The sequence below is a fragment of the Carcharhinus amblyrhynchos genome, chromosome 9 (assembly GCF_965287045.1).
Source record: "Carcharhinus amblyrhynchos chromosome 9, sCarAmb.v2.hapA, whole genome shotgun sequence".
Lineage (NCBI taxonomy): Eukaryota > Metazoa > Chordata > Chondrichthyes > Carcharhiniformes > Carcharhinidae > Carcharhinus > Carcharhinus amblyrhynchos.
The window spans coordinates 13,605,660-13,619,401 of NC_137332.1; the positions used below are offsets into that span (position 1 = coordinate 13,605,660).

Genomic DNA, 13,742 nt, shown 5'->3' on the forward strand with positions numbered 1-13,742 from the left:
TGCAGTCGCTGTGGGTAGTAAAGGCAAGCAGGGCAGCCAAGTTTCAAGAGATCTCATGAACAACAATGACAAAACAATGAGATCAATGCTTTTTAGTGGTGTCAATTAAAGATTAAGCATTGCCCAGGTTATGAGAAATGCTGTGCTGTGGTCTCCCTTTATGAGAAGACTTGGCCTCAATTTAATTTGTTATCCAAAAGGACAGCACCTCCAACAGTTAGTTCCCTTAGTAAGGCATGCTGAAGTCTCTGGAGAGGGTTTGGAACTCACAACCTCCTGATTCAGAACCACAGTCCACATTGACATAAAAAATAGCCTCTTTCTGTGCCACAACATTTCTGTGATAATCAGCATGTGAACATTTATTTTATATCATTGAAATCAAATTGACTGTACCTTGTTTTTAATCATCCACTTCACAAAGAGATTGTCATAAGGCTCATTCCCTTCCGTCTTTGGGAGATCCACATCTGGAGGGGATATTGTGCAAAAGAATTAGAAGAAATTGATAATTTCATTGACACGGTTAGCAACTTAGGGATCAGGTATGACATTTTTTAGATTTTGGTGACTCAACATCATACTGGACAATGAGCATTGACCAAAGAACCCTGGAGCTCCAACACTCTTTCAAATGAAAAACAAAATTGAGTATGCACCGAGAAAGTCTTCCTTCCTCCTTGTCTTTACTGTTCACTGCTGTTCAAGATGGGCACTTAATCTACACTCTTTGAAGGCTCACCCTGTTTGCTCATTGCCGAAATGGTGAACCTTGGCAGCAAATGTCAATAGACTATTCAACCCCACTGGGGGAATCACCATGGGGTAGAATACTGTCCTGATCCACCCAAAAATCACATGCCTTTTCTCCAGCGTAACAAGAATCACAAGCATAAGGGGGCAGGAACCAGGACCACTGCCCTTGCTTAAAGATCAAAAGATCATTCAATCACTGCCTCAGCTGCCAAACCTACCCCACAGCAGGTGTGACAAGAACCTTGGTTTAATGGGTCAGTCTACCATATTTAGTTCTTGACTGGAACACTCTTAGTCTGGCGGTTTTTGTTTTTATATCTCAGTGTTTGGCAACAGGCCCAGTAAATGGTGTGGGTATTTCTTTAGCAATCCCATGACTATTTCTGATTAGGCCAATAGCGAAGTAAAGCAGCAGGCAACCTCCCACTGACAACTGTCATCTGCATCTACCCTTGGATCACTTTCAAATCAGAACTGTGGGCCCATTTATTCTGCACCGTGTCTTTAATTTGTTGAGTCTAAAGTCAGACTTGAGTATATGATGGGACGAATCCAATTTTCCATTCATAACAAAACTCTTCTGTTACTTTAATACATCATTCAAGAAAGAGAAGGAAACGGTTACGTGTCCCAGTGGGCACCAGCACAGGATCCAAGGACCCAAGCAAAGTTCAACAATGGTGTTGAGTTAGTGAACAATCAGTGCTTTAAGTGGGGGAGGGGAGGAAAAGGAAAAGCACTTACTTGGCACAGTAGTTAGCACTGCTGGACCTGTTGGACTTTAACCTGCTGTTGTGAGACTTCTTAGTGTTAATGTAAGTCTACTTGTGACACTAATAAATAAACTTAAACTTAAAAACTTACTTAGAACTGAAACATTGGCAACCATGAAGTATCCACCTTCAGGGATGACCGGCATCATCCCGGCAGCGTGAAGAAATTCTGCCATGCGATTCCGCTTGGCTTCCAGTTCCCGAGGTAGAGAGTGGAAGTAGCATTCCTGCTCCTTCAAGATGCCATGCTCCTTCCGAATACCTTGGGCAACAGCTTCCTGTGCAATAGAAGGTGACAGACAAGTTTGGTCAGCGTGCTTTTATAGCTTTCCAATCAGACCCAAGTTGACAGATATTTATTAGCTCATAAAAATTCATAGAATCATAAAACCCTACAGTGCAGAAAGAGGCCCTTCAGCCCATTACGTCCGCACTGAACACAATCCCACTCAGGCCCTACCCCTATATCCCTACATATTATACCCACTAATCTCTCTAATTTACACATCCCTGGACACTAAGGGGCAATTTCTTAGCATGGCCAATCAACCTAACCCCGCACATCTTTGGACTGTGGGAGGAAACCAGAGCACCCGGAGGAAACCCACGCAGACATGAGGAGAACGTGCAAATTCCAAACAGACAGTGACCTGAGCCGGGAATCGAACCCAGGACCCTGGAGCTGTGAAGCAGATTCCATGCAAACATTACACAGAATTCACGGCACAGAAATGGCCTCCTTGACTCACATGTACATATGGACATTTAGGGCCACAGGTCTCTCCTCCCACCAATCATCATCTCGCCCCATCAATACAATCTTCTATTTAAGAGCAAAATACTATGGATTCTGGAATCTGAAACAAAAACTGAAAATGCTGGAAAATCCCAGCAGGTCTGACAGCATCTGTGGGGACAGAATAGAGCCAAGGTTTCAAATCTAGATGACCCTATGTCAGAACTGATGAAGGGTCATCTAGACGCCAAACACAAGCTCTATTCTCTCCCCACAGATGCTGTCAGACCTGCTGAGATTTTCCAGCATTTTCTGTTTTTGTTGGCAGCACGGTGACACAGTGATTAGCACTGTTGCCTCACAGTGCGAGGGGCCTGGGTTCAATTCACATTTGGGTCACTGGCTGTGCAGAGTCTGCACATTCTCCTCTGTGTCTATGTGGGTTTCCTCCGGGTGCTCCGGTTTCCTCTCACAGTATGAAAGATGTGCTGGTTAGGTGCATTGGCCATGTTAAATTCTCCCTCCATATACCCCAACAGGCGCCGGACTGTGGCAAATTGGGGATTTTCACAGTAACCTCATTGCAGTGTTAATGTAAGCCTACTTTTGATCAATAAATAAATTTATTTACTCCTCTCTCACTTATCCAGTTTCCCCTGAAACACATCTACACTAGTTAGCTCATGTAGTGAGTTCCACATTCCAACCATTCTGAAAAGTTACTTCTGAATTCCCTACTGCATTTTTAACAGCTTATATTTGTATTGAAAATATTAAGCTTATCCAAATACAGCATATATTGGGTAAATATTATTAGTATATTTTGTTGCTATAAAGCACAGGTCTGTTCACACTGGGTTCCACCATTAATATCATTGCAGAGTAAAGGATAGAAAGATCCCAGGTTCAACCATGGCCTGCACCAAGGTTCTCTGACAACTGCCTCATGGGAATGCAGGATGCCTGCACCATATAACCCTTTCTCCACTGCCACCCAATCCTCCTCATCCGGACATACTCCCGTGGCCAAGCAACCTGCTTTTACAATCCACCATAAAACAAAGATGGGCCGAAAGGCCTGTTTCCATGCTGTAAACCTCTATGACTCTATCTCCATTGCTCCAAGGACAACAAGCCCAGCTGCTCCAACCTAACCTTGTAACTAAGTCCTCTCATCCCTGAAACCATTCTGATAAATCTCTGCACCCTTTGAGACCCTCACATGCTTCCTAAAATGTGGTGATCAGGATTGGACATACTACTCCATCTGCAGCCTAACCTGAGCTTCATAAAAAGGTCAGCATGACATTTTGCTAACCACTCTTTCAATATATCCTGCCATCTTCATAGATCGATGGTACGCATAAAGCCCTCTGACCCTGCATACTACTTCAGGGGGACGAAATACGGACTTTGGCAGGGAATTTTTTGATTAGTTTTGCAAGAGAATGTCGAGTAGCCCAAAGCTTTGTTTCATTTCTTTGTTCAACAGCTGGAGGGAGAGGCACTGGTCAGGAACAGAGCAGGACACCATTTTTTTAAAAAATGTGCATGCAAATAAATATCTGACTGAACCCATTACACTCTTGACAAGGGCAAAGATCAGTTTGAATAGTAAAATTCCGAAGTTGTTAGTTACAAGGTTGGCATAATTTCTGCAAATGTACAAACAGAACAAAACCTTTGGAGATTTTTATGAGAAATATGGATAATTAAGAGGCCCACACAAATGTTTTTTCACCTCTATGGGGAGCACAGTGGCACAGAGTTAGCACTGATGCCTCACAGCTCCAGGGAACCAGGGAACCAATTCTGGCCTTGGGTGATGTCCATGTTTAAGTTTTATTCAGTTTAAGTTTATTTATTAGCGTCACAAGTAGGATTACATTAACACTGCAATGTAGTTACTGTGAAATTCCCCTAGTCACCGCACACTGGCGCCTGTTTGGATACACTGAGGGAGAATTTAGCATGGCCAACACATCTAACCAGCGTGTCTTTCAGACTGTGGGAGGAAACAAAAGCACACAGAGAAAACCCACACAGACATGAGGAGAACATGCAGACTCCAGGTAGACAGTGACTCAAACCAGGAATCGAACCTGGATCCCTGGCACAATGAGGTAGCAGTGCTAACCACCAAGGGCAGTAGAATGTGATCAAAATAAGGAACTTATCCCAAACACAGGGAGGGATTGGTTGCATCTGGAATCAGTTCAAAAGGTCAGAGCAGTCATGATGATATAGTGTGATTTCTATGTATGTACTGTCTGATGTTTTTGTTGCTGTTCTGGTTTTTAATACTGTGCCTCTATGCTTTGCACTGTATGGCAATAAAGGGAAATAAAATAAAAATGATTTTGTTGAATGGTGGCAAAGCAGGCTTGAGTGGCCTACTCCAGCTCCTAATTCATAACTTTGCGCTAAACTGCAGCATGATGACAGAGTGGTTAGTACTGCTACCTCACAGTGCCAGAGACCGGATTTGATTCCCGGCTTGGGTCACTGCCTGTGTGGAGTTTGCATGTTCTCCCCATGTCTGCATGAGTTTTCTCCGGGTGTTCCAGTTTTCTTCCACAGTCTGAAAGATGTGCTGGTTAGGTGCATTGGCCATGCTAAATTCTCCCTCAGTTTACCCGAATAGGCACCGGAGTGTGGTGACTAAGGGATTTTCACAGTAGCTTTATTTCAGCATTAATGTAAGCCAACTTGTGATGCTAATAAATCAACTTTAAAACATTAAACTTTAAAGACAACCTTGCTGCGTTGGTAGAAACTCAACTCAGAAACAACTTTAAAAAATCAGATAGAACAAAGAACTATGCAACCCAATGATAGTACAGCAGTGGGAAAGAAGAAGAAAGCTTCCTAATTGGAGCTCAGATTCTCAGCTGGACTATGGTATAGGGAGATACTGTGCAGCCACTCAGTGAGCTGAGATGGTCAAGGTCCACAAACCAACAAAGAAGCTGACCCACCTTGGAAAAGAAAGCGCGTGGAGAGAAATGAGACAGCTGAACGGTTTAACGTAGACAGAATGTAGCACAGTAGTTTGCACTGCTGCGTCACAGTGCCAGGGATCTGGGTTCGATTTCTGGCTTGGGTCATTGTCTGTGTGGAGCTTGCACATTCTCCCTGTGTCTGTGTGGGTTTTCTCTGGGTACTGCAGTTTCCTCCCACGGTCTGAAAGGCGGATTGGCCTTGCTAAATTAATCCGAGTATCGAGGGGATTAGTAGGATAAATAAGTGGGATAATGAGAGGGGGCCTGGGTGGGATTGTGGCGATGCAGACCCAATGGGCCGAATGGCCTCCTTTTGCACTGTAGGGATTCTATGATTTGTGGGAGTGTTTTCTTTTGGGTTGGTTGATATTCAAACTACCATCTGTACAGCATCATATACTGACATCGTTTCAGTAGCTAATAAAAGCTAAACATTCAGATTTAATAGTAACTTTCAAACAGGAAATGAATTTTTTTTATATTCATTTGTGGGACATGAGCGTCACTGGCTGGCCAGCATTTATTGCCCATCCCTTGTTGCCCTCAGAGGGTCAACCACATTGCTGTGACTCTGGAGTCACATGTAGGGCAGACTAGGTAAGGACAGCAGAGGACTTAAGGTGAAGGAGCCCTTGGGGAGCAGTGACCACAATATGATAGAATTTAACCTGCAGTTTGAGAGGGAGAAGCTGGAATCAGATGTAAACAGTATTACAATTAAATAAAGGTAACTACAAACACATGAGGGAGGAGCTGGCCAGAGTTAATGGGAAAGGGAGGCTAGAAGGCATGACTGTGAAACAGCAATGGTAGAAGTTTTTGGGGGTTATTCGGGAGGCACAACAAAAATACATCCCAAGGAGGAGGAAGCACGCTAATGGGAGGACGAGGCATCCATGGCTGATGAGAGAAGTCAAGGACAACATAAAAGCTAAAAAAAACATACAATGTGGCAAGGATTAGTGGGAAGCCTTTAAAAGCGAGCAGAAGACAACTAAAAAAGCAATAAGGGAGAGAGAAGATGAAATATGAGTGTAAGCTAGCCAGTAATATAAAAGAAGATAGGAAGAGTTTTCTTTTTCAATATATTAAGGTAGGAAAGAAGGAAAAATGGACATTGGACCACTGGAAAATGAGGCTGGAGAAGTAAAAATAAGAAACAAAGCAATGGCAGAGGAGCTGAATAGTTACTTTGCATCAGTCTTCATGGTGGAAGACACCAGTGGGATGCCAGAGGTCCAAGAGAGTTGGGGGCACAGGTGAGTGTAGTGACCATCACTGAGGAGAAGGCTCTGGGGAAACTGAAAGGTCTGAAGGTGTATAAGTTACTGCACTGAATGGTCCAGATGACCCCAGAGCTCTAAGAGAGATAGCTGAGGAAATTATGGAGGCATTGGTGGTGATCTTACAGCAATCACTGGAGGCAGGAAAGGTACCAGAGGACTGGAAAGTAGCTAATGTAACACGCTGTTTAAGAAGGGAGAGAGGAAGCAGATGGGAAACTATAGGCTGGTTACTCTGATTTCAGTCACTGGCAAAATTTTAGAGTCTATTGTCAAAGTTGAGATCGTGGAGTACTTGGAAGTGCATGATAAAGTAGGACTGAGTCAGCCCTGTTTTGTCAAGGGGAAGTCATGTCTGACAAGTTCTTTGAGGAGGTAACAAGGAAGTTAGATAAAGGAGAACCAGTGGATGTGATTTATTTAGGTTTCCAAAAGACTTTTGACCCTATAAATTAGTGTAGAGAGGATACCCGATCCTCTACACTGGTAGAGAATCCCACCCTCCCACCTCCTCTAACCTAAATTATAAGTGTGGGTAAGTTTTCTTTTTAATATTTTTTATTTTTTCTGCTGGTAATTGTTTCAGGGATGGCAGTTCAGGCAGTGTGCTGCATCTCCTGTGGGATGTATGTGGTGAGGGACTCCAGTAGTGTTTCAGGGGATTTTACTTGTAAGAAGTGTGTTAGATTGCAGCTTCTGGAGGAGCGTGTAAAGGAGTTGGAGGTGGAATTAGAGGAACTCCGCATAATTCGGGAGGCAGAGGTGGACATTGATAGGAGTTATAAGGAGATAGTCACTCCTAGAAACCAGTCTTGGGTCACTGCCACGAGGAGAGGAAAGAAGAATGTGGTGGGACAATCCCCTGGGGTTGTTCCCCTCCAAAATAGGTTTTCGGTCCTGGAGGCTACAGTTGAGGAGGAATCAACTGGGGATAGCCAAAGGGAGCAGGTCTCTGGGGATGAGCCTATTGTAAAAGCTCAGGTGGTTAGGGGTTGCAAAAGATTGGGACTTGTGATTGGGGACTCCACCGTTAAAGGGACGGATAGGAGAGTCGGTAGCAATGATAGGGACTCAGGGCTGGTGTGTTGCCTACCAGGGGCTGGGGTCCGGGATGTATCAGAGAGGATATTCAAGACTCTCAGGGGAGAGGGAGATCAACCCCAAGTTATAATTCATGTGGGGACGCATGATATAGGGAGGCTAAGGGAAGGGGATATTAAGCAGAGATTCATGGAGTTGGGGTGGAAGCTAAAGGCCAAGTCAGACAGAGTGGTTATCTCTGGACTCTTGCCTGTGCCACGGGATAGTTTAGAGAGGAATAGAGAGAGGGAAAGTTTGAACTCGTGGCTGAGGGGATGGTGCAGGAGGGAGGGGTTCAAGTACTTGAGCAATTGGGGCTCGTTCTGGGGAAGGTGGGACCTCTATAAGAGGGATGGGCTACACCTGAACCAGAGGGGAACAAATATCCTGGGGGGTAAATTTGTGAAGGTTATGCGGAGTGGTTTAAACTGATTCAGAGGGGGGGTGGGATCCTGAGTAGAGGGGGTGAAAGTGAGGGGGGCATAGATGGGGACTGCAATGCACGGCATTGTGGGGGTGGGGCGGAGCAGGGTTTGAAATGCGTATACTTTAATGTGAGGAGTATTCGCAATAAAGTGGATGAACTTGCAGCGTGGACCAGTGCCTGGGACTTTGATGTTGTGGCCATTTCAGAGACTTGGATAGAGCAGGGTCAGGAATGGATGTTGCGGGTCCCGGGGTACAAATGCTTTAGTCGGAGTAGAGAAGGAGGTAGAAGGGGGGGTGGGGTAGCATTATTGGTCAAGGACTGTATCACAGTGTCAGAGAGGAACTTTGATGAGGACTTGTCTGTTGAGGTAGTATGGGCGGAGATTAGAAATAGGAGAGGAGAGGTCACCCTGTTGGGAGTCTTTTATAGACCTCCAAAAAGTTCTAGAGAGGTTGAGGAAAGGATTGCGGAGACGATCCTTGTTAGGAGTGAAAGTAATAGGGTAATTGTTATGGGGGACTTTAACTTTACTCATGTTGATTGGAATTGCTATAGCTCTAGCTCGTTAGAGGGGTCAGTTTTTGTTCAAAGTGTGCAGGAAGGTTTTTTGACTCAGTATGAAGATAGGCCGACTAGAGGTGAGGCTATATTGGATTTGGTGCTGGGTAATGAGCCAGACCAGGTGCTAGACTTGGAAGTTGGTGTGCATTTTGGGGATAGTGACCACAATTCGATTACGTTCACCTTAGTGATGGAAAGGGATAGGCATGAACCTCGGGTCAGTAGTTTCAGCTGGGGGAAGGGTAATTATGAGGCTATTAGGAGAGAATTAGGAAGCATTGGTTGGACTAGGAGATTACAGGGACTGGGAACGTCCGAGATGTGGAGATTTTTCAAGGAGCAGCTACTGCGGGTCTGTGATAGGTATGTCCCTGTCAGGCAAGGAGGATTTGGTAGGCCCAGGGAACCGTGGTGCACTAAAAAAGTTGATTCGTTGGTTAGGAAGAAAAAGGAGGCTTATGTTCGGATGAGGCTTGCGGGCTCAGGTAGTGCATTAGAAAGTTTTAGATTGGCTAGGAGGGAGTTGAAGAGGGAGTTAAGAAGGGCTAAAAGAGGACATGAGATGACTTTGGCTGATAGGATTAAGGAGAACCCTAAGGCGTTTTACAGGTATGTCAAGAACAGAAGGTTGGTTAGGGCAAGATTAGGGCCAGTTACAGACAGTACAGGGAAGTTGTGTGTGGAACCGGAGGAGATTGGAGAGGCGTTGAACCAATATTTCTCTTCGGTGTTCACGCAAGGGGACATGAATGTATCTGAGGAGGACACTGGGGTGCAGGGGTGTAAAATAGATAGTATTGCAGTTGATACGGGGGATGTGCTGGATATTTTAGAGGGTTTGAAAATAGATAAGTCCCCTGGTCCGGATGGGATTTACCCTAGGATTCTCTGGGAGGCAAGAGAGGTGATTGCGGAGCCTCTGGCTCTGATCTTTAGGTCGTCGTTGGTCTCTGGTATAGTACCGGAAGATTGGAGGACAGCAAATGTTGTCCCATTGTTTAAGAAGGGGAGAAGAGACTTCCCTGGGAATTATAGACCGGTGAGTCTTACTTCTGTGGTGGGTAAGGTTTTGGAAAGGATTATTAGAGACAGGATTTATAGTTATTTGGAGAGTAATGAATTGATTAGAGACAGTCAGCATGGTTTTGTAGCGGGTAGGTCGTGCCTTACTAACCTTATCGAGTTCTTTGAGAAAGTGACCAAAGAGGTGGATAGGGGTAAGGCAGTTGACGTGGTGTATATGGATTTTAGTAAGGTGTTTGATAAGGTTCACCATGGTAGGCTTCTGCAGAAAATGCAGATGTATGGGACTGGGGGTGATCTAGGTAATTGGATCAGGAATTGGCTAGCAGATAGGAGACAGAGGGTGGTGGTTGATGGTAAATATTCGTCATGGAGTTCGGTTACGAGTGGTGTGCCTCAGGGATCTGTTTTGGGGCCACTGCTGTTTGTAATTTTTATTAATGATCTGGATGAGGGTATAGTTGGGTGGATTAGTAAGTTTGCTGATGACACCAAAGTCGGAGGTGTGGTAGATTGTGAGGAAGGGTGTCATAGTTTGCAGGGTGACTTAGAAAGGTTGCAGAGCTGGGCCGCGAGGTGGCGGATGGAGTTTAATGTGGAGAAGTGTGAGGTAATTCATTTCGGTAGGAATAACAGATGTGTTGAGTATAGGGCTAATGGGAGGACTTTGAATAGTGTGGAGGAGCAGAGGGATCTAGGTGTATGTGTACATAGATCCCTGAAAGTTGGGAATCAAGTAGATAAGGTTGTTAAGAAGGCATACAGTGTCTTGGCGTTTATTGGTAGGGGGATTGAATTTAGGAGTCGCAGCGTCATGATGCAACTGTACACAACTCTGGTGCGGCCGCACTTGGAGTATTGTGTGCAGTTCTGGTCCCCACATTACAGGAAGGATGTAGAGGCTTTGGAGAGGGTGCAGAGGAGGTTTACCAGGATGTTGCCTGGTATGGAGGGGAGATCCTATGAGGAGAGACAGAGAGATTTGGGGTTGTTTTCGCTGGAAAGAAGGCGGCTAAGAGGGGACCTTATTGAAACATATAAGATGATTAGAGGTTTAGACAGGGTGGATAGTGATAGCCTTTTTCCTAGGATGGAGAAAGCTAGCACGAGGGGGCACGACTTTAAATTAAGGGGGGGTAGTTATAGGACTGATGTCAGGGGTAGGTTCTTTACCCAGAGGGTGGTGAGGGACTGGAATGCCCTGCCAGCTGCAGTTGTAAATGCGCCTAGTTTGGGGGCGTTTAAGAGATCTGTGGATAGGTTTATGGACGAAATGGGATTGGTTTAGATTAGTGGGTTAGTGTTTTTTTTTAAAAAGCTGGTCGGCGCAACATCGTGGGCCGAAGGGCCTGTTCTGCGCTGTTATGTTCTATGTTTAAGGTGCTGCATAGGAAACCGTTAAATAACTTAAGTGCCCATGGTGTTAAGGGTAAGATCCTGGCATGGATAGAGGATTGGATGACTGGCAAAAGGCAAAGAGTGGGGATAAGGAGGTATTTTTCAGGATGGCAGCCACTGACTAGTGGTGTGCCTCAGAGATCAGTGGTGGGACCACAAATTTTCACAATATACATTAACGATTTGGAGGAAGTAACTGAAGGCACTGTTACTAAGTTTGCAGATGATATAAAGATATGTAGAGGGACAGATAGTATTGAGGAAGCGGGGGGGAGGGTAGTGGTGGCTGCAGAAGGACTCGAACAGGTTAGGAGAGTGGGCAAAGAAGTGGCAGATGGAATACTATGTGGAAAAGTGTGAGGTTATGCACTTTGGGAGGAGGAATGGAGGCATAGATTATTTTCTAAATGGGGAAAAGCTTAGGAAATCAGAAACACAAAGGGACTTGGGAGTCCACGTTCAAGATTCTCTTAAAGTTAATGTGCAGGTTCAGTCGGCAGTTAGGAAGGCAAATGCAATGTTAGCATTCATGTCAAGAAGCCTAGAATACAAGAGCAGGGATATACGTCTGAGGCTGTATAAGGCTCTGGTCAGAGCCCATTTGGAGTACTGTGAGCAGTTTTGGAACCCATATCTAAGGAAGGATGTGCTGGCCTTGGAAAGGGTCCAGAGGAGGTTCACAAGAATCCCTGGAATGAAGAGCTTATTGCATGAGGAATGGTTGAGGACTCTGGGTCTGTACTCATTGGAGTTTAGAAGAATGAGGGGGGATCTTATTGAAACTTATAGGATACAGCGAGGCCTGGATAGAATGGACATGGAGAGGATGTTTCCACTTGAAGGAAAAACTAGAACCAGAGGGTACATCCTCCGGCTAAAGGGACAAAACAGGGGTGAGGAGGAATTTCTTCAACCAGAGAATGGTGAATCTGTGGAACTCTTTACTGCAAAAGGCTGTGGTGGTCATGTCATTGAGTGTCTTTCAGACAGAGACAGATAGGTTCTTGATTAATAAGGGGATCAGGTACTATGGGGGAAAGGCAGGAGGTAGGGATGAGAAAAACATCAGGTATGATTGAATGGTGGAACAGACTCGATGGGGCGAGTGGCCTAATTCTGCTCCTATGTCTTATTTCCATTCCTAGAGGACTTTAGTGAACCTGATAATTGACAATGGTTTCATGGTCATCAGTGGACTCTTATTCCAGTTTTTTTTACTGAATTTAAATTCCACCAGCTACCTTGGTGGAATTCAAACCCAGGTTTCCAGAACATTAACTGAGTTTCTGGATTAATAGTGTGGTGATAATAGCACCAGGCCATCGCCTCCCCATTCTGGGGAGGGTGTGGGGAATTGCAGAGTTATGCAGAGCGAGTGAAGGAGCCAGACTAACTGGATAGCTTTTTTAAAGAGCTTGCCTGATTGGGACAACAAGATGAATGACCTCCTTTTGTACTGGGATCTTTTCGGATTACCTGTCCAAGCACAGAACACTTTAACTATATAAGGACTCAAAGAGTTAAACCTTCCTACCTGAATAGGAGTGCAGCAAGTATAAATGGTGTTCTGTTGAATAGTCTGCAGATGTTTTATCAAGTGTTTTGGACCAATAGACCAACCAAGCTGCCACAGGGGGTAAAAAAACCGCACCATAATTAATTATTCTATTCGTTTTGTACAAACTGAACATTACATTTTTTAAAATATAATTTAGAAAAAATCTTTCACAATCTCAGAATGTCCCAAAGTCTTTTACAGGTAATTAAGTATTTTGAAGTATAGTCATTGTTGTAATGTAGGAAATGCGAAGCAACCACAAACAGAAAAACAATAATCACCAGGTAACCTGGTTTAACTAATGCAGACTGAGGGAGATATATAGGCCTGGGGATAACTCCACTGTTCTTCCTCGAAATAGTGCCAGGGGATCTTTCCTCATCCAACTGGGAGAGGGAGAAAGAGAGAAAGGGAGGGAGGGAAGGAGGAATGGAGGAAGGAGGGTGATGGAGCTTTGAATTATTGCTTTATCGAAAGACAGCACCTCAGGCAGTGCAGCACCCCTACAGTACTGGACTTTCAGCCTAGATTTTGCTTCAGTCTTTGGGAAGAGTCTTGATCCCTCAAACTTCTAACTCTGAGGCAAGAGTGCTGTGCACCGAGTCAGGGCAGGTGAGAGTGCTGCGCACCGAGTCAGGGCAGTGATCACAGGTTTCACAGTGAGGTAATCCTGGCATATTCCAAAATGAGCTGTTCACTTTTTGTCCAAAACAAGCAAATAGGTAAATTCATAACGAACTCACCTTCCAGCCAGTCACACTAAAGGCTTTGCCAGCACTTCCTATGGTAATGGTCCTCTCCCACATTCCTGGCAAAGTGGCTACGGAAGTGAAGGGAAGAAAACATATCAGATGTAAACAATTAGCCACATAACACTGTTTGTGTTGTGTCGTGGTTCCCCAGGACGACAACTTATGTAGCCCGATTGAAACAGAGAGTCTGAGTTGTAATCTTCCAAGCAGTAGACTTTATTTTCCAGTACAAGAGAATAAAGCCGGGAGGTCCGGAACACTCCAACGAGCCATCGGCTTACAGTCTTTTTAAGCACATTTCAGCTCCATACCTCAAGATCCTTATCTCGCTTTTACGACCCAACCTTGCTTGGCCACCATTGTTTCTATACTGACCCTTTATCTGTTTTG

At 44.8% G+C, this 13,742-nt stretch overlaps 1 protein-coding gene across 2 annotated transcripts in view; it reads right to left on the minus strand.

Annotated features, from left to right (window-relative positions):
- LOC145347596 (kynurenine--oxoglutarate transaminase 3-like) overlaps positions 1-13,742 on the minus strand; it is a 57,892-nt gene that overhangs the window by 17,113 nt on the left and 27,037 nt on the right. For both annotated transcript variants that reach the window (XM_080195187.1, XM_080195186.1), the window contains 4 exons: positions 13,344-13,420; positions 12,577-12,666; positions 1,621-1,807; positions 397-470 (listed from right to left, as the gene is read on the minus strand). In XM_080195187.1, coding sequence (XP_080051313.1) covers positions 397-470; positions 1,621-1,807; positions 12,577-12,666; positions 13,344-13,420 — 428 coding nt within the window. The remainder of the gene's footprint in view (positions 1-396; positions 471-1,620; positions 1,808-12,576; positions 12,667-13,343; positions 13,421-13,742) is intronic.